Raw genomic sequence first — 27,178 nt, forward strand, 5'->3', positions numbered from 1 at the left:
CCGCGCGGGGCGGGCCGCCTCGGGACACTGCACCCCGCGGGGGGCGGGCCGCTGCGGGACACTGCACCCCGCAGGGGGTGGGCGCGCCTCGGGACACTGCACCCCGCGGGGGGCGGGCCGCTGCGGGACACTGCACCCCGCAGGGGGTGGGCGCACCTCAGGACACTGCACCCCGCGGGGGGCGGGCGCGCCTGGGGACACTGCACTCCGCGGGGGGCGGGCGCACCTCGGGACACTGCGCCCTGCAATCCGCACGCCGTTAGTCCTGCCGGGCTCTGTGCTCGCTGCCTCCCGCGCCCTATTTCCGGGCCGCCTCCTGGCCATTCAACCCATCCTCCGTCCCTGCGCGACCAATGACCCGGTCCCCGCCGTCCCAGGCCGAGGCCGTTCTCCCCCCGAGCCCCGCCACCTGGAGAACAGAGTCCCTTTCTGCTCCTGCCGCTGCCCCGGGCTCCCACACCGACTCTCCTTCCACGTGGCCTGTCCCCGCTTGCACCCCGCGGGGGCCGGCACCGTCACTGCACCCCGAAACGGTGGCACTCCACTGCACAGGTCCTGGAAGGGAGGCCTGGGAACGCCAGAACAAAGGGCTGCAGCGGAGCGCGCAGGGGGACGCGCGCTCACAACTTCACTTGTCATCCTGTTGTTTTCTGGAATGACCATCTGCAAACCCCACCCCACCCCCACCAATGGAAAAATCTAAAAGTATAGGCTGATGAGTGACATGCAAGGGAAGGACATCTGTCCCTGTCCTCTCCCCACCCCCTTGCCGTGCGCTGGGGAGAGGACAGGAAACACATTGTATCTGTGCCGGCTGCAGGCGGAGATGCCAAAGCTTCCCTTCCAGACCCTGCACGCTCGCGCCGCTTTATGATTCATTCTTTATTATCATAAAAGCTCCAGCCGGGCCCAGCCAAATCCTGTGTCATAAGTGTTGGCTCTCAGTGTCCTTTGAGAGACTGCCCAGTCCTCTCACTTTACAGCTCAAGAAACTGAAATCCAAAGAAGCTAGAACTTGTACACAATGAGGCTTTGAGTGATGGGCCCCCACAGGACTGCAGAGCCGGGCACCCGGCGGGGCCGCTGACCTCCCCGGCGGCTCTTGGCCTCCTCCCCTGAGCCACGGGACAGCGATGCCACATTTTCCTCATCTGCAGAATAGGTCCTTTCACAAGCTCAGGATCTGCAAGCGTTTTTGTTTTTTTTTTTTCCTCTTCTAGAGAGATCCTATTTCCAAGGCATCCCCGATGGTCCCCCGAGCACCGCCAGGAGTAGTTCCTGAGTGCAGAGCCAGGAGTCAACCCTGAGCATCAGCCAAGTGTGACCCAAAAAACAAACAAACAAAAAAAAAGATACTCTTTTTCCTTGAAATCAAGGCAGATTGTAAAGACTGGGTCTCACCTCCACAGAAGCGTGGGGAGTTTGCCTTGCGCTCGGCCAACCCGGGTTCGATCCCGGCATCGCATATGGTCCCCTGAGCCCACCAGGAGCAATCCCTGACTGCAGAGCCAGGAGTAACCCCTGAGCACTGTTGGCATGCCTCGCCCCCTGCCCCCCCAAGTTTTAAACAAAGAACCCAATTGCCTAGGGGTAGAGGGACAGTATAGGTGTCCAGGCTGGCACGTGGCCAAGCCTCTTTGGAGCGCCTGCACTACTCGTGGTCCCCTGAACAGTGCCTGGAGTGACCCCTGAACACAGTGCCAGGAACAGACCCTGAGCACCACCAGGCGTGGCCCCCAAACAAAGCCAGTACCAGCGTTTTACTGATTACACCTAAAGGTGCTGCTGATTTCCTGTTTTATTTTAGAGTTAATTAAAAAAAAAATCTGTGACACACACACACAAAAATAAGGTTTTCCTTCCAAGAATTGAAACGTTGATTTATGTAGTAGTGTAATCAACTTAAAGTGAAGCATTGGGAAATGCTAAAAGGCTATTTATGCAATTGGAGTGCTTACTAATTTTTATAAGGTGAGTACGTGAGATGCGGATTACAGTTCCACAAAGTAACGCGTCAGCTTCCCTTGACTAAATTTCAGTGAAAAGGATGGAGCTCAAGGCCTGAATCGTGTGAGGCACCCACTCATTCGTCTGCCACATTCCCCTGGCCATCCTAAACCAAAAAAGCCCAGTGAGGGGCCAGAGAGATAGTGCAGTGGGTAGGGCACTTACTTTGCACATAGCCATATAGGTTCCAACCCCCACACTGACTAAGGTCCTCTGAGCACTGCCAGCCCTGCCAGGAGTAATCCCTAAGCACAAAGCCAGAAGTCAGCCCTGAGCATCACTGCATGTGCCCGCCCCCCCCACCACCAAATTTCCATTGAATGAAAGTTCTATTCAACAGATGGCGGTTGTCCTTCCCTTTTAAAAATAGCAATGGTGCCACTGTTCCTACGGCAGAGACTGGCTTTCAAACAATGAATGTCGTCTCTGTCTCATTAAAATAACTCCGGGGGGGGGGGGTCTGGGTACAGCTTGGAGGAGGCCGGTCCTGCTCCCTGGCAGCAGACAGCCTGGTTTCCAGGGGACCCTTTTCTGCCGGAAGACACCCGCTCCTCATTTAGACTTGAATTTCTCAGGCAGCACATCCCTCCCAATCCCCCATCTGATATTCCTTAAACATAAATTAACTCAGTTCTCAGAAGAACTGAGAAGTAGCACATAAGTTTTCATGAACATGGCGGGGGAAGGGGGTCCGGGCACCATGCCAGGAAATAAGAACCATGAATAAGATGAAATAGGAAAGCCAGTACAGATTCATTTAAAACTTGATAGATTTTTTTTTTTTACAGGGGTAAGGCACCTGCCTCGCATGTGACTAAAGTGACTTCCATCTCCACACCCCGTAGGGCCCCCGGAACCCCTTCAGGGGTGATCCCCGAGTGCAGGGCCAGGAGTCAGCCCTCAGCACGGCCGGGTGTGGCCCCCAAAGCAAAATAGATCATTTTCTCGGGGCTGGAGTGATAGCACAGCGGGTAGGGCATTTGCCTTGCACACGGCCGAGCCGGGTTCAATTCCCAGCATCCCATATGGTCCCCTGAGCACTGCCAAGGGTAATTCCTGAGTGCAGAGCCAGGAGTAACCCCTGTGCATCTCCAGGTGTGAGCCAAAAGCCAATAAATAAATAAATAGTTTCCTCTTTGGTTTTGGGGTCATTTCCGTTGGTGCTCAGGGCTACTCCCCGCCTGGCTCCTGGCAGTGCCAGGGACGAAACTCAGCTGAGATAGCGCCCTGCCCTGTGTTTCATCTCGGATCTGTGCACACTGTGTATTTTTCTGGAAGAGATTGCCCTGCTTTCTGTGTGGGCCGCATCTCTGTCCCTCTCTGGGCCCTGCCGTCCTGCCCAGGGTTCTGTTGTCCGGGCGAGTTCACTGCAGCCCCGCCGTTGTCGAGTGGAAAAGTCCCCCCCATGTCCACTTATCTCCCTGCCCAGATTTCCCCCCTGCTGCAGGACAGGAAGTCACAGAGTTAGGGAGGCTTGGACAGCTCAGAGACACTTTCCCGGAACTCTCCGGGGGAACGTTCTAGCCAATGAGCCGCCTTCACACGTCGGAGCCATGTTGTGAGGAGGAGACGGTTGACACACCACAGCATCGAATGGACGCGGCGTCACTCAGGAGTCGGACAAGGTCAGTCCCAGAGGAGGCCCGGAGTGAGAGGACAGTGCCAAGGGTAATTCCTGAGTGCAGAGCCAGGAGTGACCCCTGTGCATCATCGGGTGTGACCCAAAAAGCAAAAAAAAAAAAAAACAACTGAAAGAAAAAGGAAGACTGCAGGAAGAATATAAATTAGCTGCAGAGAAGATGGAATGGAAGATCATTTTTCTTTAATGTTGAAATTAAAGTTGTGACTGGGGTGACATGAGTCACACTTGTGCAAATGTTTATGCTTTTGGCATACAATGTTCTTCACCAAAAAAATAAATATTCTTCGAGGGGAGTGAGAGGGGCTTGAGCTACACCTGGCAGTGCTCCAGGCTTATTCCCAACCTGCGCTCAGAGATCACTCCTGGCGGACGTGGGGGACCCCGGGGGGTGTCAGTCACCTGCAAGCCAAGTGCCTTCTCGGCTGCACTATCTCTCCGATCCCCCCAAACTTCTCTTCTTATACATTAAAACATAAAATTACTTTGGATTAATAATTCCCTTTGTGGCGGGGGTTGTTGCTGGGATGAGTGAGGCGGCACTGTGTGCTGGTCTCTGAGGGGACACTCAGGCTCTCTGAGGGGACACACTCTGGCTCTCTCAGGGGCCACATGTTAGCTGTGGAGTCAACACACTTGGCTGCACTGCTTATTACTTTAGTTACACACACTGGCATTCCCCCTACACACAGACACACAGACACACAGACACACAGACACACACACACACACACACACACACATACAAAGCCTGCCTCTTCAGCAGTCACAAAGTAATTTATATTGTTTTGCATTACTTGTTAAATCAAAAATGAAATTATTAAAAAATAGTTCAAGGCCTGGAGCAATAGCAGAGCGGGGAGGGTGTTTGCCTTGCATGCGGCTGACCAGAGTTCAATTCCCAGCATCCCGTATGGTCCCCTGAGCACCACCGGTAGTAATTCCTGAGTGCATGAGCCAGGAGGAGCCTCTGTGCATCCCCGGGTGTGACCTAAAAAGAAAAAAAAATAGTTCAGTAAAAGAAAAATTTGGAAAATTGTGTGTCGGTTATGGTATCACTAAAGACATTATCTGAGGAAGTACTGGGCCGGTCGGTGCTGGCCGAGGCGTCTGGGTTACTCTTTTCCTCAGTGAGCTCAGTGGGATTCTACTCAACTTTCCCATCAGACAGGAGCGAGCAAGCCAAGTCCCTGCCCTGACAAAGCTCCGGCGACTGCACCCGCACCCCACAGCCACGGCCGTACAAATGGCCCGACTTCACTGCTTCACGACTAATCTCTGAAGAGCCGCCGAGCCAGCCAACCCCCCAGGTCCACAGATTCTGGGGGTCCTGGAATGTGCGGCCACATGTGCAGCCACATGACACCTCCAAACCCCACAGTCCTGACGGCCCGGGGGGAGCAGAGCACGTTAGACAGGAGAGTAGCACAGCAGCCCTCGGAACTCAGGAAGCAAAACCAGAATCACAGGAGGCTCTGCCGGCACCAAATAGCCCGGGAACCCTCAGACAGGCTGCAGTAACTCCACTCCGAGATGGGACGACTCCCAGAAACTTTCTTTCACTGAACTATTTTTTGTTAATTTTACTCATCATTTTGTTGTAACAAGCAAATAAAATAAATTATTTTGTGCTCAGCTGGAGCGATGGCACAGCGGGTAGGGCATTTGCCTTGCATGTGGCCAACCCGGTTCGATTCCTCCATCCCTCTCGGAGAGCCCAGCAAGCTACCGAGAATATCCCGCCCTCATGGCAGAGCCTGGCAAGCTACCCATGGCGTATTCGATATGGCAAAAACAGTAACAACAGGTCTCACAATGGAGACGTTACTGGTGCCCGCTCGAGCAAATCGATGAACAACAGGAGGACAGTGCTACAGTGCTATTTTGTGCCTGCCAAGGGGGCGGGCTTGAGGGAGGGGGTGGGAAACTGGGCACAATGGTGGAGGGAAGGTTATCCAGGGGGTGGGGTTGGTGCTGAAACACTGAACAATTTTGTAAACCACAGTGTTTAAATAAAGTTTAAAAAATGTTTATGGGGCCAGGGGCCAGAGTGAGAGTAGAGTGGGTAGGGCACTTACCTTGCACACAGCACTGCCCGAAGTAATTCCTGAGTACAGAGTGGGGAGTAACCCCCGAGCACTGCTGGGTGTGGCCTCAAAACCAAAACCAGCAAATGAATAAATGGGGCCAGAGAGATAAGTGCACCATTCGGGCAGTTGCCTTGCATGGAGCCAACCCAGGTTTAATCCCTGGCACCACACAGGGTTCCTGGAGCACCATCAGGAGTGAACCCTGAGCACAGAGCCTGGAGTATGTCAGGCATGTCCCCAGAAACAAAAAGTAAATGAAATCAAATTTTTAGGGGCCGGAGAGAGAGTGCAGCAGGGAGGGCGATGGTCCTGCACATGGCCAGCCCAGGTTTCATCCCCAGTGTCCCATATGGTCCCCAGGGCACCACCAGAAGTAATTTGAGCACAGAGCCAGGAGTAACCCCTGAGCACCCTCAGATCTGGCCCCAAAACCAAAATAAAATAAAGCAAAATGCTTAGGTGCAGGGCTAGGAAGTCGCTTCCTAGAGCTGGGGCGCAGACTCTTTTGTTTGGGGGCTACACCCGGCAGCACTCAGGGGTGACTCCTGGCTCTGCAATCAGGGATCAGTCCAGGTGGTGCTCAGGGGACCAGATGGGATGTTGGGGATTGAACCCGGGTCGGCTCTATGCCAGGCAAATGCCCTCCCCGCTGTACTATGGTTCCTCCCGGAGCACAGACTTTTCATGCTTGAACCCAGGGTCAGTCCCTAGCATTGGGCATTCCCCTGGGTACTGCCAGTTGTGGCCAAAAGAAAACAAAACAAACAGAAAGGAAAGCTTAGTGCATCAGGGGTCCAAGCAATGCACAATGGGAAGGGTATTTGCCTTGTATGCAGCCGACCTGGATTTGATCCCCGGCATCCCATATGGTCCCCCGAGCACCCCCAGGAGTGATTCCTGAGCACAGAGCCAGGAGTGAGCCCTGAGCATTGCTGGGTGTGTCCCAAACACTAAAAAGAAAGGAAAGGACGAGCATTTGGGGAAATTTGGAAAACAGCTGATGGGTTGCATTTTCCCAGCTGATTTCAAAGTAACATTACTTCCTAAAATTTAGCAAACTGTAGCAAAACCCAAACCTAGCATTTCTTTAAATGAATACCTTAAAGTATCTATATCCAAGGAAACAATGTATGAAGTTTCCTTATTTTTGTTTAATTGAATCACCATGAGATACAGTTACAAAGCTTTCATGATTGAGCTTCAGTCATATAGTCTTGCAAAGAGGGAACACCCATCCCTTCACCAGTGTGCATTTCCCACCGCCAATGTCCCCAGTATCCCTCCCACCACCCCACTCCACCCCACCCCCTGCCTCTGTGGAAGGCACTTTCCTTCTTAGTCTCTCTCTACTTATGGTTTGCAACACAGACACTGAGAGGCCGTCACGTTTGGTCCTTTATCTACTTTCAGCACACATCTCCCATCCCGAGCGATCTCTCCTAACATCATTGACTTAGTGATCCCTTCTCTATCCCAGCTGCCTTCTCCCCCAGCTCATGAGGCAGGCTGCCAACCGTGGAGCAATCCTCCTGGCCCTTGTCTCTACTGTCCTTGGGTGTTAGTCGTCGTCTGAGTGCGATCATTCCATGTCTGTCCCTCTCCTTCTTCTCATTTCCCTCGACATGATAGGAAGTTTCCCGATGACAGCACGGCCGGGACAGGGCACCTGCCTCCTTTCGAGCAGCTGGCCTGGGGTTGACTTCCCCGTCCATCACTTGGTCCTGAGCCCCACCAGGTGGGGGATCCCCAGGAGTAGCACGAGGACTAAGCCCTGAGCACCGCCAGGGGTGGCCCCCAAACAGAGCCGTTCAAAGCTTCCTTTACAGGAGTTGAAAGCCACACTATGTACTAAAGCGTAGAGGGAGAGAGTGGGTGACAGAGTGGGTGACAGCTAAGCCATGAAGGCACAGCCAGTGCCCGGAGATGGTCTGCATGGCCGAGGGCCGGCCCCCACCCTGGCACCCTGTGGGCCCCTGAGCATCACCGGCAGTGCTCCCGACACGGGGCTAGGAGTACTCCTTGAGCACGGCTGGGTATGATTCCCCGAACAAAGGCAGGGGCTGTCACTATTACGTTTCTATCAAGCTACACAGCGCATGGGGGCCAGAGCGATGGCACAGCAGACAGAGCCGGCCTCGCACGCGTGAGACCCCGGGTTCAATCCCCATTGCCACGTATGGTCTGGGCGCCCTGCCAGGAGTGGTCCCTGAGCACAGAGCCGGGAGTCAGACCTGGACCTCGACGGCTGGCGGTGCCCGCACTCAATATCCGCGGGTTACTGAATCCGTCCCCGACTTGAGAGTCCGGTCGCGGGACGGGCTTGCAGAGTCTGTGCGGAGAGCAGGGCTCGCGCCCCTGCAGGCGACCACGCATGCGCCCGCGCTCTCTGGTCTCCGGGGACTGCGGCCGACCCCGCCCCGCAGTCCTGCGAATTTATCAGGAAGGTGATTTAGACTCCAGGGAAAATGCTCCTACTCTTTCTCTGAGGAGTTTGGGCGCACCTCGGCCAGATCAAAGTTCCCTTTGGCACCTTCCTGCACGGGTGAAGCTCTGTCAAGGAAGAAACTGGCTTCTTCCTGTAGGTTCTGGGGCCGCGCCTGGCGGTCTCAGGGCTTATTCCTGCTCCCGAGGGGGCGCCGGGGAAGGGGGGGCCCTGGAGGTGCTGGAAACTGAAGCCAAGTCGGCTGCACGCAAGGCAAGTGTCTCACCCGCGGAACTCGCTCATTTAAAGAGAGGACGCGTAACCAGAGGTAGACGTTGCAGAGCCAAGGAGGTCACGTCCACTTTTCTTGGGTCCCTTTGACCCACACTGAAAACTTAGGGTGGAAAATGGTATGCCAAAGTGACCGTGCGCGGGGGCAACCATCCCCACCTGGTCACTTCCTGCTTGCAAAGCTCACGTCTGTGTAGCGACAGCACCGAATACTTAGCTCAGGAAAGTTTTTTTTTTTTAAGTTTTGTTCCCCGCCCCCCCACCTCACTTTCTATTAATACTGTGGTTTGCAAAGTCGTTCACGATGAATTGCTCCAGGCATTCGATATTCCAACACCCATCCCAGCACCCTTGCACCACAGTTTTGTCCAATTTTCCCTACCACCCCTTAAGCCTACCCCCATAGCAGGCCCTCAATGATTTATTTTATATTGCTTGTTATCAATAATTTGCTAAAAGTCGGGAGGGATACTGGGGACATTGGTGGTGGAGAATGGGCACTGGTGGAGGGATGGGTACTCGATCACTGTATGACTGAAACATAATCACGAAAGTTTGTAAGTCTGTAACAGTATGTCATGGTGATTCATTAAGAAATATTTAAAAATTGATAAAAGAATAATCAAAAAATGTTTCTTTAGAAAAAATTTAGTGTTGGGGCCTGGAGCGATAGCACAGCAGGTAGGGCATTTGCCTTGCACGCGGCCAACCCGGGTTCGATTCCCAGCATCCCATATGGTCCCCTGAGCACAGCCAGGGGTACTTCCTGAGTGCAGAGCCAGGAGTGACCCCTGAGCATCGCTGGGTGTGACCCAAAAAGAAAAACAAAAAAAGAAAACATTTAGTGAAGACCGTTGTATCTCTCTGTGGAGCCATTAAGGCCTTGTAGGAGAGATTACTAAGACGTTGTTGCAGGTTAAGTCTTCTGTAGAGTTGACATTTTGTTGGTCGAGCTGGGTCGCCTTCTACACTACATCCCATCCAGCCTGGTGTGCTACTCCTGGCTAGCCGGTGTTTCCTACAGTCTGAGATGCTCTAGGAAGTCCAGAATTTTTAATGGGGTGATACAGTTGGAGTTAAATTTTTCCCTGGGTGGTGGGGGAAAGCTTTTTTTTTTTTAAGACGTGAAATGTTTATGCAAAATTCTGTGATGTCCACAAATACTCCTCTCAAAGGGCCTTTAGGACCAGGACGGGTTCGTGATGATCAGGTTGGGGTTTTAAAAGCAGCTCGGTGATGGAAGGCTTTCAGAGATGTATTTATAGTTGTTCTCTTGCCATTTCTGGCATCAGCCTACAAATTCCAATTAAGAATGAAGAAAATGTGAGGCACGGTGATTCTCATCATTTAGTGTTTTGAAAAGGGGGCTAATTATAGCCATGGTTTGGCATTGTCTAAATGAGAAGTAAAGGCTCCGAGCATCTAGCACAGTACCTGGGAACTGAGAGAATTCTTGCTAGGGCGATAATTTCCCATATTTTAACAGCTGTGCCTGGATCTAATACATTTTCATACTGTGATAGCAATTTGATATAGAAATGACATATCTGAATAATTAATATCATCTGTCAGTATTAAAGGATCAAAGATTCACTCTTGACAAAACTTAGGGTTTGTCATGTGCACTTTGCAGATATGCAAAAGTTCATGGCTAGATTTTCTTTACATTTTGTAGATGAGGAAAATGAAGCCTCAAAAATTATATTGTCCAGAGCAATAGCACAGCGGGTAGGGCGCTTGCCTTGCCCGGGGCGACTGGAGTTTGGTCCCCGGCATCCCCTATGGTCCCCTGAGCACTGCCAGGAGTGATTCCTGAGTGCAGAGCCAGGAGTAATCCCCAAGAACTGCCAGGTGTGGCCCTAAAACAAAACAAAACAAAAACCATAATAAAAATAATGTTGCCCAAAGTAAGCGCAACCCATTTCGAACAAGGACACCGAACTTCAGAACAAAGATGGGACTGAGAACGCGAGTGTATGATGCTGACGAGTAAACATCTGGGGAAATGCCAACAACATCCTTTCTAGAGTACGGATACTCGGTCTAAGGTGAGGAGGAACCCCCGGGTTCTTGTGCCGCTTCCATCCCTGCGTCCTGCTGCTGGAGGCTCGTAACCAAATGCACGTGATTGCGCAGGAAGAAACGCAGTGGCAGAAGCTCAGGGCCCGGCAGGCGCCGCCTCAGAGCCGCCTGCACGCTCCAGCACGGGCCGCGCGCTCGGGGCACAGCTGAGGAAGACAGAGCCGAGGCCGGTGGGGAAAGGGAGAAGGAAAAAGGTTCTCGTGGCTGGTGCATGATGCAACCTGGCTGGGACAGGAAGTGGGGAAACCTGGGCGGTCCCTGAAAGAGCGCGCGGCAGGCAGGGCGGAAGCCACACTCGGCGTAACCGCAGCCGTGAAGGGGGTGGCGGGACCCCAAGGGCAGAAAGCAGCCTGCGAAGGGCGAACAGCACTGCTCGGGGCCGCGCCTCGGGGTCGGCCCACGGCCAAGCATGGACGCGCCAGTGCGCGCGGCCACGCCGAGAGCCCAGGCAGGCTCCAGGCCCCGAGCACTGTGCGGGGAGCTCTGCCTCCAAAACGCCGAAGAGAGCAACTGTTGAGAGATCCACGGCGGGGCACGCCCCCAGGAAACACGCGGCCACTCGAAAGAGTGCTCATGTTTACAGCAGTGCGAGACTCAAAGCAAAAGGGAAGAACAGGCCAAGGGCCTGCCAACGGGTGAGTCAACTAAACACGTGTCCTACAGGGCAAAGAACATGTGTCCTGTAGGGTAAACAGATGACCGACAGGGCACGCATGTGCCCTACAGGGTAAACGTGTGTTGTACAGGATGAACAACATGTGTCCTACAGGGTAAACATGCATCCTACAGAATGAACATGTGTCCCACAGGGCAAACATGCATCCTACAGGATGAACATGTGATATACAGGACAAACATGTGTCCCACAGGGCAAACATGCATCCTACAGGATGAACATGTGTCCCACAGGGCAAACATGCATCCTACAGGATGAACATGTGTCCCACAGGGCAAACATGTGTCCTACAGGGCAAACATGCATCCTACAGAATGAACATGTGTTATACAGGATAAACATGTGTCCCACAGGGCAAACATGCATCCTACAGGATGAACATGTGTTATACAGGATAAACATGTGTCCCACGCAAACATGCATCCTACAGTATGAACATGTGCTATACAGGATAAACACATGTCCTACAGATCAAACATGCATCCTGCAGGATGAACATGTGCTACACAGGATAAACATGTGCCGCTTAGCGGTACTCTGGCCAGGCCGCCGGAAGGTTGAGGTGGTCCTTGTGGGCCTCGTCAGAGCCGCGGCTGGCAGGGCTTGTTGGAATCTCCTCTCCGTGTTTCTCAGAATATAACCCCTGCTGTGGCCAGGAACAGATGACGCGGGGGCACAGTGGAGTATTACTCAGCTGTACAAGGGAACGAAGCACTGATTTGTGCAGAGCCAGGTAGCCCCCAGCAAAGCCCAGGGTGGACCCAAACACACACTATGAAAGAGAGAAAGCTCTTCCCTTTGCCTCCGTGTCTCACACTGCTGTCAGGTGACAGCCCAGGGAGCCGCTCAGCTGAGAGCCGCTGAGGCCCTGGGCTCGATCCCCAACACGAGGGGTATTACAAAGCCACACCGAAAGCAAAGCGAAACCCAAGCCCACGGCAAGCCAGGCAGCCAGTGATAAGAGCCCCTGTGGGCGGGATGTCAGGCTGGGGACCGTGAGGAGGAGGAGGAGGAGGAGGAGGAGGAGGAGGAGGAGGAGGAGGAGGAGGAGGAGGAGGAGGAGGAGGAAGAGGAGGAGGAGGAGGGGAGGAGGAGGAGGAGGAGGAGGAGGAGGAGGAGGGAGCCATCACAGGCAGGACAGCGGAGACCAGGGCCGGCCCAGAAGGGCTGATCCTCGGGTCACTCTGGGGGATAATGAGAGTCGTTTCACACAGACGCCGGGATGGTCAGGCTCATCTGTGAATACACCAGGAAGGCCAACACACTCAGCTGCACAACTTCACTGGGCAAGTGGTGTGCTACGTGACTTCCCATCCATAGAAACGTTTTACACACGTGTGCGCGCGCAGAAAACAGAGAAAATGTTGCAAGGACGAGTCTGAAATGCAAAGCCACCCCGTGGACATGAAGTCCGGGGCAAAGGGGCAGGGCAGGCCCCTGTGTGAGGCGGAGACGGGGAAAGAAGGCGGCTAAGGACGGCTGCTGTGGGCGTGGAAGATTCCAGAACAGTGATGCACTTCCGATTATGGTCTTTAACTCCAGGCGCAGAGGCTGACCTTCGCCCATCACTTAGCTCCTGCGGGAGAGCCGGCCCCACCCCTGGACGCCTCCCCGCCCCGTTGCCTCAGGTTTGCCTGTTTGCTCTCGGCTTCCGGCCCGGACACCGCAGGCCTGAGGAAACGTGATGGGCCGAACTGACCGGCGGGGCCGAACTGAGACTCTGTCCATAGCCCTTAAGAACCTGCGTGAATCATTTTTGTTTACGTTTATCTTTTTCTTATTATTTGGTTCTGGGGACTGAGTCCAGCTCGCGCCTGAGGAAATGCTGCCCTACTCTGCGCGCCCACACCTGCAAGCACGGAACGTCCCTGAAACGAGAGCTTTAACGCAGTGACGAGAGCGCCGGTCCCGGGGACGGAGGAGGGCTTTGGAGTGAAGGCCCCGGTGACCAAGGGCGACGCGGTGAGCGTGTGTGTGCCGGGCTGCGGCACCAGAGGCCAGAGCACGGCCGCGCTGGGACGTGCCTCCAAATCCGCTGTCTACCGTGGCCTGGCGCTGACAGAACTCGGATCAGAACGTTTAAGAGAAGGAAGTTTTTGAGAGACGCTAAGAAAATGTGACTTTTATTATCATTATATACACCACAAAAGAGACACTGTTTTGATTCCTTCAAAATTAAAATTCGGGGGGCTGGAGCGATAGCACAGCGGGGAGGGTGTTTGCCTTGCACGTGGCCGACCCGGGTTCGATCTCCAGCATCCCATATGGTCCCCCAAGCACCGCCAGGAGCAATTCCTGAGTGCAAAGCCAGGAGTAACCCCTGAGCATCGCTGGGTGTGACCCAAAAAGCAAAAAAAATAAATTAATTAATTAAAATTCGGATCATTTGCCAGATTTTTCCTGGTGGAGGCTGAATCCCGACCTCTTTGGTGGCCGGCAGTGACCCGCCGGAACCCGGGACGCCCGGGACGGGTTAGCACGTAAAGACGCCGTCGTGGCGCTCGCAAAATAAATTCCGAGGAAGAGAAGCATCGTTAGGAGAGACGAGAAAGCACTGGCACCACATGATTAAAGACAAACAAACGAACAAGCAAAGGAATCATCCGCCCGGTGGGGAAAGGCGCGAGCGCGGTGTCAGCCTGCCGCCCTGGGAGCGGAGCCGCCGCGGAGACAGCAGCGGCCGAGACAAACCAGCGGCCCGGGGCGGCGCGTCAGAAGAAGCTGGTCTTCAGCTTGATGGTCGGGGTGGAGTGGACGGTGGGGGCGGGCTGGCGGGCGGCCGCCTTGGCCTGGCTGGCCTGGCTGGCCCGCACGGCCGTCTCCAGGCGCGACTTGAGGTCGGGCGCGGCCCCCACGACGGCCTTGAAGGCGTGCGGGTACAGGGGCCCGATGCGCATCAGGTTCTGCAGCGCAAACTCATGGAGCTCCCGGGAGGCCGCGCCGGCCGCAGCGAAGGCCCCTTCGTCCAGCAGGTACGAGATCAGGGTGGGGACCAGGAGGGCCAGGAGCTGGACTCCTGCAGGCACAGAGACAGAGAGAGGCCGGGCGCGGGAGTCAGAACACACAGCACCGGCACGTCTGCGGGGCCTCCTCCTGCATCCCTCCCTTTCTCCTTCCTTTGGGGGGCGGGGGGGTCTGGCTGGGCTCAGGGCTCAGTGCTCAGGGCTGGCTCCTGGCGGGGTGCAAGATAACCACCTTTGCACGTTACTCTCTCTCTGCCCCCAGCCCCACATTTACTCTTTAAAAAATTCATCACTGTCACTGGCACAGTCATCCCGTTGCTCATCGATCTGCTCGAGCGGGCACCAGTAACGTCTCCATGGTGAGACTTGTTACTGTTCTTGGCGTATCGAATATGCCACGGGGAGCTTGCCAAGCTCTGTGTGGGCAAGATACTCTTGGTAGCTTGCCGGGCTCTCCGAGAGGGATGGAGGAATCGGACCTGTGTCAGCGGTGTGCAAGGCAAACGCCCTACTCGCTGTGCTATCGATCCAGCCATTAAAAAAATTAATTTTTTAAAAATAAAATGTTGGGGCTGGAGTGATAGCACCAGAGGGTAAGGCGTTTGCCTTGCACGCGGCTGACCCAGGTTTGATTCCCAGCATCCTATATGGTCCTGAGCACCGCCAGGGTTAATTCCTGAGTGCAGAGCCAGGAGTGACCCCTGTGCATTGCCGGGCGTGACCGGCAATTTTGTGAAAAATATTTGTGAAAAGCAAAAATAAATAAAAGATTGTTTTTAATTTTAAGATTCAAACCACGTATCTTATTATTTGCATAGAAATTTCATCTTCTGCCAGAGCCCTCAGAAATAAGGAAACACATAAAATGTAGGGCTAGAAACTAGAAGGGGGGGTAGGGGTGAGTGACAGTACAGTGGGCAGGGCGCTAGCCTTGCACGTGGCTGACCTGCGTTCAATCCCTGGCATGCCACTGGATCCCCCAAGCACTGCCGGGATGGATTTCTGAGTGCAGAGCCTGGAGTAACCCCCGAGCATTGCAGGGCATGAGCCCTCCCAAACTGCCAACAAAAAAAATATATTTTTTTAAGGAAAGGAAACAGAACTGATATGAAAGCCATAAAATCAAAGGCTTTAAAAATCAAGACCAACTCCGAGGCTAAGTCTTGATGGCTACTCTTCATCTTCCCGTAGTAACAATTCCATCCTGTGAACACGTTCCATTTCAACCCGGTTGGTCATGTGCAAGGCAAGCGCCTTACCCGCTGTACGATCACTCCAGCCTCATGTAACTTTAATTTTGCTTTAGTACTATTGTGGACATTACTACTGCTGGTGCTCCAAAGTCACAACTAGCTGGGGGGTCTCTCCTGGCGGCACTCGGGGGACCACGCAGTACTAGGCACCGACTCAGGCCTGTATGTCTCAGACTGTTGGGCTGTCTCCCCAGACTCCAAAATGTGTTATTTAAAAAAAAAAAAATTGCTAGGGGCTGGAGTGATAGCACAGCGGGTAGGGTGTTTGCCTTAAACGCGGCCTACCCGGGTTCGATTCCCAGCATTCCATATGGTCCCCTGAGCACTGCCAGGAGTAATTCCTGAGTGCAAAGCCAGGAATAACCCCTGAGCATTGCCAGGTGTGACCCAAAAAGTAAAAAAAAAAAATTGTGAAACATCAACATTTTTTTAGTTCTTAATATGTTCATAGAAAAAAAAAAACATGTTGGAATGCCACTATTGATTTAACCTCTTATTCTCAAGAAATAAACGTGAGTCACGGGTCCGAGAGACAGTACAGTGGGGAGGGCATCTACCTTGCACATGGCCGACCTGGGACTGATCCCCGGCAACCCATACAGTCCCCTGAGCACTGCATTCAGAGCCAGGATCAACCCCTAGGGGTAGCTGGGTGTGGCCCCCCAGACAAATTCAGATCTCCATTTCAAAGAGGGGTGCTGGGGGGATGACGTACTGTTGTGCTCCTCGCCCAGCGCGACCAGCGTTTCCAGGACCTTGACTCCCTCTTGGACAGCCACGAGCTCGGTGTGGCTGGCCGGCCGGTTCCTCTCCGCGGCCTTCAGCTTCTCCACCACGATGGGCGCCAGGGAGTGGATGTAGGGGGTGGAGAGGGCGCGGTTGGAGTGCTGGAAGACCGAGAGCAGCAGCTGGAAGCACTTGGCCTGGACCTGGGAAGGGAGGGACCGTGAGACTGAGCACCTGCTGAGGAGTCCGACGCCACGGCCTGGAGCATCCCGACTCGCAGAGGAGATGCCGCCGGGCCGGGGCGGGAGAGAACGCCAGTGGGAGAAAATGGATGGCAGCAAGACAATGAACGGAGCGGGATGGACGTTAGTCAAACAGTTCTCGTACGTGACCTGCCGAACGGTCACGCTTTCGTAGTCCGCGGAGAGCAAAGGAAGCTAGAAACCAGGCGTTCTGGGGCTGGGGGGAGGGCATTCGTCTCACACAACCTGGGCTCGATCCCCGGCATCCCATAGGGTCCCCCGAGCACCGCCAGGAGTGACTCCTGAGTGCAGAGCCAGGGGTAACCACTGAGCACCGCCGGGGGGGACCCATAAACTGAAAAAGGAGAGAAAGGAATCAGGCATTCTAAGTTGTCTTTCTTTTTAATTTGGGGTGGGGGGAGGATGAGCCACACGGGGCAGAGCCCAGGGCTGGCACCTCCTGGCCCTCACCCAGAGATCACTCCTGGTGGTGCTTGGGGGCCCTACGGGATGCTGGGGATCGAGCCAGGCTGGCCACATGCAAGGCCAGTGCCCTCCCCACTGCATGGCCCTCTGGCCCTAGAAGTTGCTTTTCTTTCGTCGTAGGGGTTCGAGGACTGCAATGCACGGCTCTTTCTTTAAGCAATGTATTTCATTAATACATCTGGCAAGGAAGGTTAGCATCTGAATGATCCCAAACCAAGTCTATAAATGTCTCAAGGCACGTGACTTGGGTATCTCAAGCCCTGAGGGTCCCCCGGAAGGGGCTGCAGATGCCCATTTTAATTCTCCAGGTCTAGAAAGTAAAGTCTCATTTATTCCACGTTTGATTAGTAGAACTTTATATTAATATAAATAAATAAAAACGAGGGGCCAGGCAGGCAGACGGGCAGGGTCACTCACACGCCATCGTGCCTGAGGTCGGGAAACAAACACCTAGACTTCTTGTTTGGTTTTGTTTGTTTTTTGCCACATCTGGTGATGCTCAGGGCTCACCCCTGGCTCCACACTCAGGGATCGCCTCTGGTGGTTTGGGGGACCATATGGGATCTGGCGACTGAACCCGGGTGTGCCGCATGCAAGGCAAGTGCCGCCCTTGCTGTGCTGCCGCTCTGGCCCCGGGGTGTTCTCTGAAAACACAGCTCTCAGGACCAGGGCAAACCCTGAGCACCACTGACGTGGCTCAAAAACCCCAACCCCAAGCCCAAAGACCCCCTACAACAACCACATCTCTGACGGGCTGAAGGCAAAGTCCAGGCTTAAGGCACTTGCCTTGTGCGTGGCCGACACCACGCGTGTCCCCGTGAGCATCTCCAGGGCTGATGCCTGGTGGGTCAGGAGGCGGCCCGGAGTACCACGGGGGTGGCCCCCTAACTAAATACATACGTAAGTTATTGAAAGAAAAAACTAGGGCTGGAGCGATAGCACAGCGGGTAGGGCATTTGCCTTGCACGCAGCTGACCCGGGTTCGATTCCCAGCATCCTATATGGTCCCCTGAGCACTGCCAGGAGTAATTCCTGAGTGCAGAGCCAGGAGGAACCCCTGTACAGCGCCGGGTGTGACCCAAAAAGAAAAAAAAAGTTAAAAGACAAAAACTCAAGGTGAGATAAATAATCTTCACACACTTTGGATCATTTTTAGCAGATTACTCATCACAAGCAAAATACAAAATGAATTATTCAGGGTCTGCCTTGGGGGCAGGCTTGCGTAGTGGTGGGAAATTTTGAAATAATTGTGGTGGGAAGGAGTAATGGTGGTGGGATTGGTGTTGGAATATTGAACGTAATAAGTTATTGTGAACAACTTTTTCTATAAAAAAAAGAGACAGGGGCTGGAGCAATAGCACAGCGGGTAGGGCGTTTGCCTTGCACGCGCCCAACCCGGATTCAATTCCCAGCATCCCATATGGTCCCCTGAGCACCGCCAAGGGGTAATTCCTGAGTGCAGAGCCAGGAGTGACCCCTGTGCATCGCCGGGTATGACCCAAAAAGGGAAAAAAAAAAAGGACCAAATAACTGAAAACCCAACACATCTCCGAGGCAGGAGAGAGACAGAGAGAGCGGGTTAAAGCGCTGAGGTGGGCACAGACGCTGCCCCAGCCCGTGTGCCGCTTGTGCCCACGTGGCCCAGCACATGCAGGAGTGTCACCCACGTGTCCCCCCTGGAGATGGGGACTTTCCTGCTTTCCTGCCCAGCGCTGGGGTGTGGGGGGCTCTCTCCGCCCTTGGAGAAGCCCGGTTCTCTCTCGAGCACGTTACTCTCCACTCTCCCACTTCCTCTCCCTCCTTCCCTTCAAAACTTTCCGATAAAACCTGTTTTACTTAAAAAATGAAACAAAACAGGGGCCGGAGCGATAGCACAGCGGGTAGGGCGTTTGCCTTGCACGCAGCTGACACGGGTTCGATCCCCAGCATCCCGTACGGTCCCCCAAGCACTGCCAGGAGCGATTCCTGAGTGCAAAGCCAGGAGTAACCCCTGTGCATTGCTGGGTATGACCCAAAAAGCAAAAAAAAAAAAGAAAAAAGAAAACAGAAAAGCGCTGAGGTCTTCCCGTGGCCGCCTGGCTCCGTGCTGGCAGAGCGGGGGTCAAGGTCCTGCTTCCGACCCCGGCACTGCAGGGCCCCCGGGGGCAACCGGGGAACTGAGGTCACCCCAGGCTGCGTCCCATCTGTGGCCTCGGACTGCTGGGAGGGACCGTGGACGTCCTGAGCGCCACGTGGGTGACCCCCCGACGCAGACAGCACGGGGCTCATTCCGGAGACGGCGGAGGAGGGAGGACGCGGGTCCCTACACTGCCTTCTCCCCCGGACCCTCCTTGGACTATGACCCTGTGACGGTCACTTACTCTCCAGGATGACGTCCAAGAGCCCGTGATGGCCTGTGATGACACCCACACGCCTTCTCACACCTGGGAGGCACTGAGTATGACAGAAGGGGCTCCCTGGGCCACACCAAGTCCCCGCCACTGCCAGGCTCAGCCCAACAGTTTCTTTTCTTTTTTTTTTTTTCTTTTTGGGTCATACCCGGCGATGCACAGGGGTTACTCCTGGCTCTGCACTCAGGAATCACTCCTGGCGGTGCTCAGGGGACCATATGGGATGCTGGGAATCAAACCTGGGTTGGCCGAGTGCAAGGCAAACGCCCTCCCCGCTGTGCTATTGCTCCAGCCCCAACATTTACTTTTCTGTTCTTTTCTTTTCTCTGTTTTGGCTTCTGGACCAGCCCAGAGGTGCTCAGGGCTACTCCTGGCTCTGTGCTCCGGTAGGCCGTGTGGGGCTGCGGACCGAACCCGGGCCGGCCCCAGGGGAGGCGAGTGCCCGGCCGGCTGTCCTGTCTCTGCAGCCCCAGAACTCACCCCAAGACCGGCCCCCCTGCGTGTGCCCTCCTCCTGCCCACTGCCCCCGCCACCCTTCCGCCTGCAGAGCTGCGGCGTGGGTCGGCCTGGGAGCTCCCGCCCGCGCGGACCCTCGGGGACCCTTACCCACGGGTCACAGGAGTTGAGCGCGTTTTTAAATCTGGTCATGCAACCGGTCTGCAGGCTCTGGACTCCTATCACCTCGCTGCCCGCTGACCACAGGAACAGGGTGATGGCCGTGAGCATGCTGACCTCGTCGGGGGCGGACACGGAGTCCTCTGAAACCAATAGACGAGGGACCCCTGAGAGGCGCCAACGGGGCTGGGAACATCCTTTTTGTTTGTTTTTTGGGGTCTTGAGGGGCCACACTTGGTGGTGCTCAGGGATCACTCCCACACTCAGGCATCACTCCTGGTGGGCTCGGGGGGGCCCTATGGGGTGCTGGGGATGGAACCTGGGTCAGCCGTGTGCGAGGCCAGTGCCCTACCCACTGTGCTATCTCTCCGGCCCCGCACTGCCGCGGCCCCTCCAGCACGGGGCTGCTTGGGAGCCCCCAGCCTCCTGCTCACGAGGTGGCACGCCCAGCTCTACAACAGGGAGATTACCCCGTAACCGGGCTGGAGCGAGAGCACAGCGGGTGGGCGTTCGTCTTTCACGCGGCTGACCCGAGTTCGATTCCTCTGCCCCTCTCGGAGAGCCCGGCAAGCTACCGAGAGTATCGAGCCCGCACGGCAGAGCCCGGCAAGCTACCGAGAGTATCACACCCGCGGGGCAGAGCCTGGCAAGCTACCCGTGCGTATTGGATATGCCAAAAACAGTAACAATAAGTCTCACAATGAGAGACGTTACTGGTGCCTGCTCGAACAAATCGATGAGCAACGGGATGACAGTGACAGTGACCCTGTAACTGCCCTGGGAGACTGAGGCAGGGAAGGTCACATGTCTGCGGAAAGTCACAAGTCACTCAGCTCCTTTCTTCAGCTGTGGGGAGTGCGGTCCGACCGCACAGTGCTCCGGCATCACTCCTGGCAGCACCGGGACCACGGGGCGCTGGCATGAGACTGGGGGGAGCCATGGGGAGGCAGGGACCTTAGCCCTCGTCCTGTCTCTCCGAGTTTAAACCGCTCTCGGGGCGGAGAGACGGTACAGCGGGAGGGAGCCTGTCTTGTAACCAGCCCAGGCTTGACTGCCGGCACCCCAAAGGGTCCCCTGAGCACTGCCGGGAGTCAGCCCTGAGCACTGCTGGGGGGAGCGTGAAAACAAAACCAAACCCTTATGGGCCGGATCAACAGCTCCACGGGGAGGGCGTTTGCTTTGCGGCCGAGCCAGGTTCCATCACAAGCACCCCCTGTGCTTCCCCAAGGCCCCCAGGAGTGACCCTCAGCACAGAGCCGCCAGCGGTGGCCGAGAGCCACACATGAATCAACTGTTCAAAATTTCCCAGCTCTCTATTCTGTGAATTTAAACTCTGTGAAGTGCGTATATACGCACAGATCAGACAGACATTTGATGTACACATTTGACGTGCTCCCATTAGCTCCCTGGATCACCCGCTCTCACACAGCCAGGTGAGCCCCATGCAGGGCAAGGGCCCTGCCCACTGCACCATCTCTCTGGCCCCCGCCCTGCCCACTGCACCATCTCTCCAGCCCCCGCCCTGCCCACTGCACCATCTCTCCAGCCCCCGCCCTGCCCACTGCACCATCTCTCCACCCCTGCCCTGCCCATTGCACCATCTCTCTGGCCCCCACCCTGCCCACTGCACCATCTCTCCAGCCCCCGCCCTGCCCACTGCACTGTACTGTCTCCAACCCCCACAGATGAAACTTTTTAATTTTTTTTTTGGTTTCTGGGCCACACTGGGCAGTGCTCAGGCCTTACTCCTGGCTTTGTGCTCTGGGCTTGGCCCTGGCGGGGAGTGGGGGACGGCACGGGTGTTGGGGCCGGAGCCACTTGGCTCTGCGCAGGGCAATCCTGACGCGGCCGGGCTACCTGGCTGCGGGTTCTCCAGGATGCACGCGAGGGTGCTCCGGATCAGCGCCGTCCACTGCCTCCGCGTGTCCTCGGTCCTGGCCGGCGAGAGCGTGACGATGCTCTTGAGGCCCTGCAGGGCGGCCGTGACCGGCAGCGGCACCTGGTTCTCGGCAGACGTCACGGCGGTGTCCTTCAGGATGCGCGCCATGAGGAACAGGATGGTGGGCAGGACCGTCAGGCACCCTGCGGAGACACGAGGCCGTGACCGCCGTGACCGCGCCCCACCCGCCAAAGCCGCTCCCGGAGGTTTCCTCCCCCCTGCCCCACGCCTGGGGGGCTGGGCCAGGCCACTTCTCTGAGCCGCGTTTCTCTTTCTGATAGCGGGTCGATGTTCTTTGTCTTTGTCGTTTCACACACACCGACAGGGTGACTCTGACCCAGTGTTCGGGAGGGAGTGAACAGCCAAGTGCCGAAGACAACGGCTTCCTGTTTCCCAACATGCATTTGTTTCCGTGACTCGCCCACGGAACGCGCCACGCCCTTCTCGAGGACACGAGAAAGGACGACAGAAAAAGAAGGAAACTGCCACCGTGTCCCTTCAGCAGCGCCGAGCGACCTGGGGACGCCCGAGCCGTTCTCAGACACAAAAACCGTCTGTGGTGTATCGCGTTCGCGCAGACCAAAGGTGGCAGCGGGAGGGAAAGACGGACAGTGACACGCAGGACGCCTGGAGGCTGTCGCCGACGCGAAGGCCGTGTCCCGGGAGTTGGGGTGGGCGACCCCTCCCGCCACCCCCGCCTCCAAGACCCGGAGGCCGTGCCCAGCGGAACATTGAACTGCCCAGCTAAACACTCTGGATTTCCTGGCGCGACATCTCCAGCCCAGAGCACAGGAGAGCCGACGGGCGTAAGGCAGGAGCCAAGCGATGCCGGGAAACACAACCGTCGGCACAGACGCTCAGCTCACAGCAGCGGCCCTGCAAGCCTCAGACGAGGGTCTCGTGAGCCCAAGGGGAGACACAAGGATTTTCACAAAGGTTCTTCTAGGGGAATAATTTCCCGGTCATCCATTAGCCATCTAATGGTGATAAGCAGCAGACGCTGAAGTGCCACGGGCCTGCCCCGGGGCCGGCTGGGCGGGGGCGGGGAGACGGACGGCGGGAAGGGGCCAGTGGAGGTGGGACCACGGAGGGAAGGCGGGATATTCGCCCGCCACAGAGGCACAATGAGCAGGGACAGGGAGGCCGAGTCCAGCCTCCCTGCCTGGACGCCTCCAGTCACTCTCGCTCGCGTGCGGCCAGGCACGGCCCCTGACCGAGAGGCCGCGTCCCCAGCGTCCCAGACACTATTCCTGCGCCTGCGAGACAGCCTGGACGAGAGGCTCCCCTCCCGCCTGCCGAGGCCCCAGGGAGCAGAGCCTGGTGTGGCCACGGGCCCTTGGTGGCCGCGCTCGCGCCGAGATGGCCCGGCCCACGGCTCGGGTCTCTGAGGTGCTCTGGGACGAGGGACTGACGTGGAAAGCCCGTGAGGCCACAGCATCCGCTCCCAGGGCCCGGGGCCGGGTGGGCACTTACCGGCCGGCGAGCAGAGGGACGGCAGGTCCGAGAGGGTGGTGACGGTGGCGGCCACCAGGCGGGCGCTCTCCTCCGACAGCCGGGCCCGGGGGCCCGCGCGGCTCGGGGACACCTTGGCACTGAGCTGGGGCAGGTGCCTCACGAGGAGGAACATCAGCAGCTCCATGGTGGCGAACACCAGCGACTTCCCGGGCACCAGGCCCCCGCTCTCCCCGCCCTCCCCGAGCGCCGCGCCCGACTCCGGGTCGTCCTCACCTTGGGGCGGGAACAGAAAGGGCCGTCGGGGAGCGCCCGGCCAGCGGGAAGCCCCACCCTGGACACCGACCCCAGCCGGGGACGAGGCAGCGCGAGCGCCTGGCCAGAGCGTCCGGCACAGTCTCGGTCCTGCCAGGACCCGGCCTTGCTCCTGTGGGGCAGAGTGGCCACACGGGGCCTGGGTCTGGCCTGCGGACGCACCACGGGAGGGGCCAGAGAGCGGGCGCAGGCCCAGACTTGCTCATCGGCCTCGAGTTCCCATTTCACTCGGGAAAAACTTTTCACTTACTGGCCACGCGGCTGGTGCGTGCGGAGTGGGTGCCAGGCAGGGGTGGGGGGTGTCACACTGGGCGGGTGCCGCAGTCTGATCTCTCCGCCCGCTGCCTTGCCTTACTCATGAACCATAGTGACACACTAGTCAGGTGAAACCGTATGAAGTTCTGCTTTTTGGGTCACACCTGGCGATGCACAGGGGTTACTCCTGGCTCTGCACTCAGGAATGACTCCTGGTGGTGCTCGGGGGACCATATGGGATGCTGGGAATCGAACCCGGGTCAGCCAAGTGCAAGGCAAACGCCCTCCCCGCTGTGCTATCGCTCCAGCCCCAACCATATGAAGTTGGTTTTTTTTTTTTTTTTTTTTTTTTTTGCCTTTTGGGTCATACACAGCAATGCACAGGCGTTATTCCTGACTCTGCACTCAGGAATGACTCCTGGTGTTGCTCATGGGACCATATGGGATGCTGGGATTCGAACTCAGGTCGGCCACATGCAAAGCAAATGCCCTTCCCACTGTGCTATGGCTCCAGCCCCCCATACAAAGTTTTGAAGGTGAACAAAGTTGATTATAAGGAGCTTCACTTGTGTTTTGTTTTGTTGCCACACCCAGGGATGCTCAGGGGTGACTCCTGGCTCTGCACTCACGGGTCACTCCTGGCAGTGCTCAGGGGACCATACGGGATGCCGGGGATAGAACCCGGGTCAGCCATGTGCAAGGCAAGCGCCCTCCTCTCGTTCTATCCCTCCAGCCCCGATTCTCTCCCACGGACCCCAACTGGCAGCTGCTGAGGCCACGGGGACCACCCAGTTCCCGAGTGGGGAGGGGCCACGTGGTGCTGGGGCCAGCCGGGGGCTGCGCGCGGGCCGGGCACGTGCTCGTCCACGTGGTGCTGGGGCCCGCCGGGGGCTGAGCGCGGGCCGGGCACGTGCTTGTCCACGTGGTGCTGGGGCCCGCCGGGGCTGCGCGCGGGCCGGGCACGTGCTCGTCCACGTGGTTCTGGGGCCAGCCGGGAGCTGCGCACGGGCCGGGCACGTGATCGTCCACGTGAGCCAGCTCCCGGGCCCTCGTCTGGCGCCTCTGGCGAGAGGAGCGTCGCGCCCCACTCCTGCCCGGGCCCGCTGGGACCCGGGTCTACCCGCTCACGGTTCCCTCCCGGTCCGCAGCCCAGGCAGGGGCGGCGGCGGGGACCCGTGCGTACTCAGCGCGCTCCGCCGCTCCTGCCAGTGGTCCTGCGCGGCCCGGACGATCTGCTGCGCCACGGCCGTCACCAGCAGCTGCACGGACGGCGGGTTCCAGGTGAGCAGGAGGCGGTGCAGGGCGCTCAGCAGCTCCACGCCGATGAGCTGTCGGGCAGGCGAGGCGCGGTCAGCCGGGCGGGCAGGGCGCGGGCCACAGGCGGTGCGGCTTGGATTCGGGGACGCGCCGGGCGCTGGGACCCACCCCAGCATGCGCGCTCCCTGGGGACACCCCAGGGCCCCTGCTTTCCTCGGCCCCCCGGGCGTCCCTCTGCCCCTCTGCGAGTCACTCCTGTCCCCCTCCTGCTCCCCCTCCTCTCGCACCTCTGAGTCCAGGCTGGGCCCCCCGAGGACCCAGGCACCCCACCTGCACCCCGAAGTCTGAGCTCCCTTCCCGGCCACTGAGAGGGCAGCGCCCAGGCCCGCGGGGGCCCAGCTCTGTCCTCGCTGCCCTCGCCCACCCTCTCCTCCTCTCCCTCAGCATCTGCCCTCCAGCCCTGTCCTGGGCCCTCTTGTTCGAGTCTACACCCTGCGGTTCTGGGGCCGCATGAACCCCACCCCCGGCTCCCGGGATATTCCAAGGGGGCCACAGGGACACCCAACAGATGGGGACCCTGCCCAAGGAGACGGGCAGCTGGTCCGCAGGCCGGGCAGAGGAAGCAAGTTTGGGGGGGGCGGGTCTTGGCTGGAAACAGGCTGAGCAACGCTGTCTACACCACCGATCTACTCGCGACCTCCACCTACATCTAAGTCAGGATTCGGTCGGCCTCTGTCTCTGAGGGCCACACTGGGCAGTGCTCAGAGGCTGCTCCCACTCAGTGCTCAGTCTCGCGGGGGGCCACGGGGTCCTGCACACAGAGCACGTGCTCCAGCCCGATCCTGGCCCCCTTCTCCTTCTAATCCGGTTTCCCAGGCTAGTATCTTTGTTACTGATCCGGAATCGCGAAAACGACACCGTGGCGGCTCCCTCTCTGATCTCCTAGAGGAAACCAGTTCCCGGCCGTTATCGGGCCATCAGACTCAGCTGCCGGCCAGCTCCCCTGCCCACATTCCCGCTCTCCATCCGCCCGCACCCCGCCCCCACCCAGCGGCTCTGCTGCCCGTGAAACGTCAGGCTGTCACCCAGCGCCACCGTCGAGTGTCACTGTCAAGTGCTTGACAGAACCAAGCCCGATGGCCACAGCCGCTCAGGTCTCCGGGTGCGGGAGGGACGGGTAAACTCCAGAGATGCACATGAACAAAGTTATGGAAACGTCCCACGTAACAATTAGGAAAACGTGATTCACCTGTAAGACTCGAACCCAGGGCAGTGCTCAAAAACTAGGTCTCCGAGTAAGGAAGAGGAATTTGCCACTTACATGGAACATTCCCAAGAGGGATAACGGGGGTGGAAGGCGGGCTTGGGGCCCCACACTCACCTTCCCCCCCGCGCCAGGTTACTCAGCCGGGCCAGCCGGGCCCGCTCCCGCCACCCTCTGTCCGGGTCTGAGAGAAAGTGGCGACCCGAGTCTCGACACGATGGCACGTGAGAGCACTCCCTTCAGAGCAGCCTGAGGACAGAGCGTGCGATCCCTACCTGGTCTTCGGCAATATGGGCGCGCGCGTAGGGCGCCTCGAGCAGCGTGTGCAAGGCCTGCAGGCAGGCGGTGACGTGCTCCACGGGCTCCTCGGGTCTCGGGGAACAGAGGAACTGAATGCTCACGCCTGCGGGGACAGAGGCCCTGAGTGCTCCCGCCTGCGGGGACAGAGGCGCTGAGTGCTCCCTCCTGTGGGGACAGAGGCACTGAGTGCTCCCTCCTGTGGGGACAGAGGCACTCAGTGCTCCCGCCTGCGGGGACAGAGGCGCTGAGTGCTCCCGCCCGAGGGGACAGAGGGGCTGAGTGCTCCCACCCACGGGGACAGAGGGGCTGAGTGCTCCCGCCTGCGGGGATAGAGGGGCTGAGTGCTCCCGCCTGCGGGGACAGAGGGGCTGAGTGCTCCGCCTGCAGGGACAGAGGGGCTGAGTGATCCTGCCTGCGGGGACAGAGGCGCTGAGTGCTCCCTCCTGCGGGGACAGAGGCACTGAGTGCTCCCGCCTGCGGGGGCAGGGGGGCTGAGTGCTCCCGCCTGAGGGGA

The 27,178-nt window shown here is 57.4% G+C and overlaps 1 protein-coding gene across 1 annotated transcript in view; it reads right to left on the minus strand.

Moving 5' to 3' along the window:
- Nucleotides 1-13,314: 13,314 nt before the first annotated feature.
- The window catches only part of HEATR5B (HEAT repeat containing 5B), a 59,798-nt gene continuing 45,934 nt past the window's right edge, over nt 13,315-27,178 (minus strand). Inside the window, exons 30-36 of the mRNA XM_055121898.1 lie at nt 26,640-26,767; nt 25,027-25,171; nt 23,295-23,549; nt 21,740-21,964; nt 19,874-20,025; nt 16,139-16,352; nt 13,315-14,223 (exon numbers count right to left, since the gene is read on the minus strand). Of these exons, the coding sequence (XP_054977873.1) occupies nt 13,919-14,223; nt 16,139-16,352; nt 19,874-20,025; nt 21,740-21,964; nt 23,295-23,549; nt 25,027-25,171; nt 26,640-26,767 (1,424 nt within the window). The 3' untranslated portion in view covers nt 13,315-13,918. The remainder of the gene's footprint in view (nt 14,224-16,138; nt 16,353-19,873; nt 20,026-21,739; nt 21,965-23,294; nt 23,550-25,026; nt 25,172-26,639; nt 26,768-27,178) is intronic.

This window comes from Sorex araneus, chromosome X (genome assembly GCF_027595985.1).
Source record: "Sorex araneus isolate mSorAra2 chromosome X, mSorAra2.pri, whole genome shotgun sequence".
Taxonomy (NCBI): Eukaryota; Metazoa; Chordata; class Mammalia; order Eulipotyphla; family Soricidae; genus Sorex; species Sorex araneus.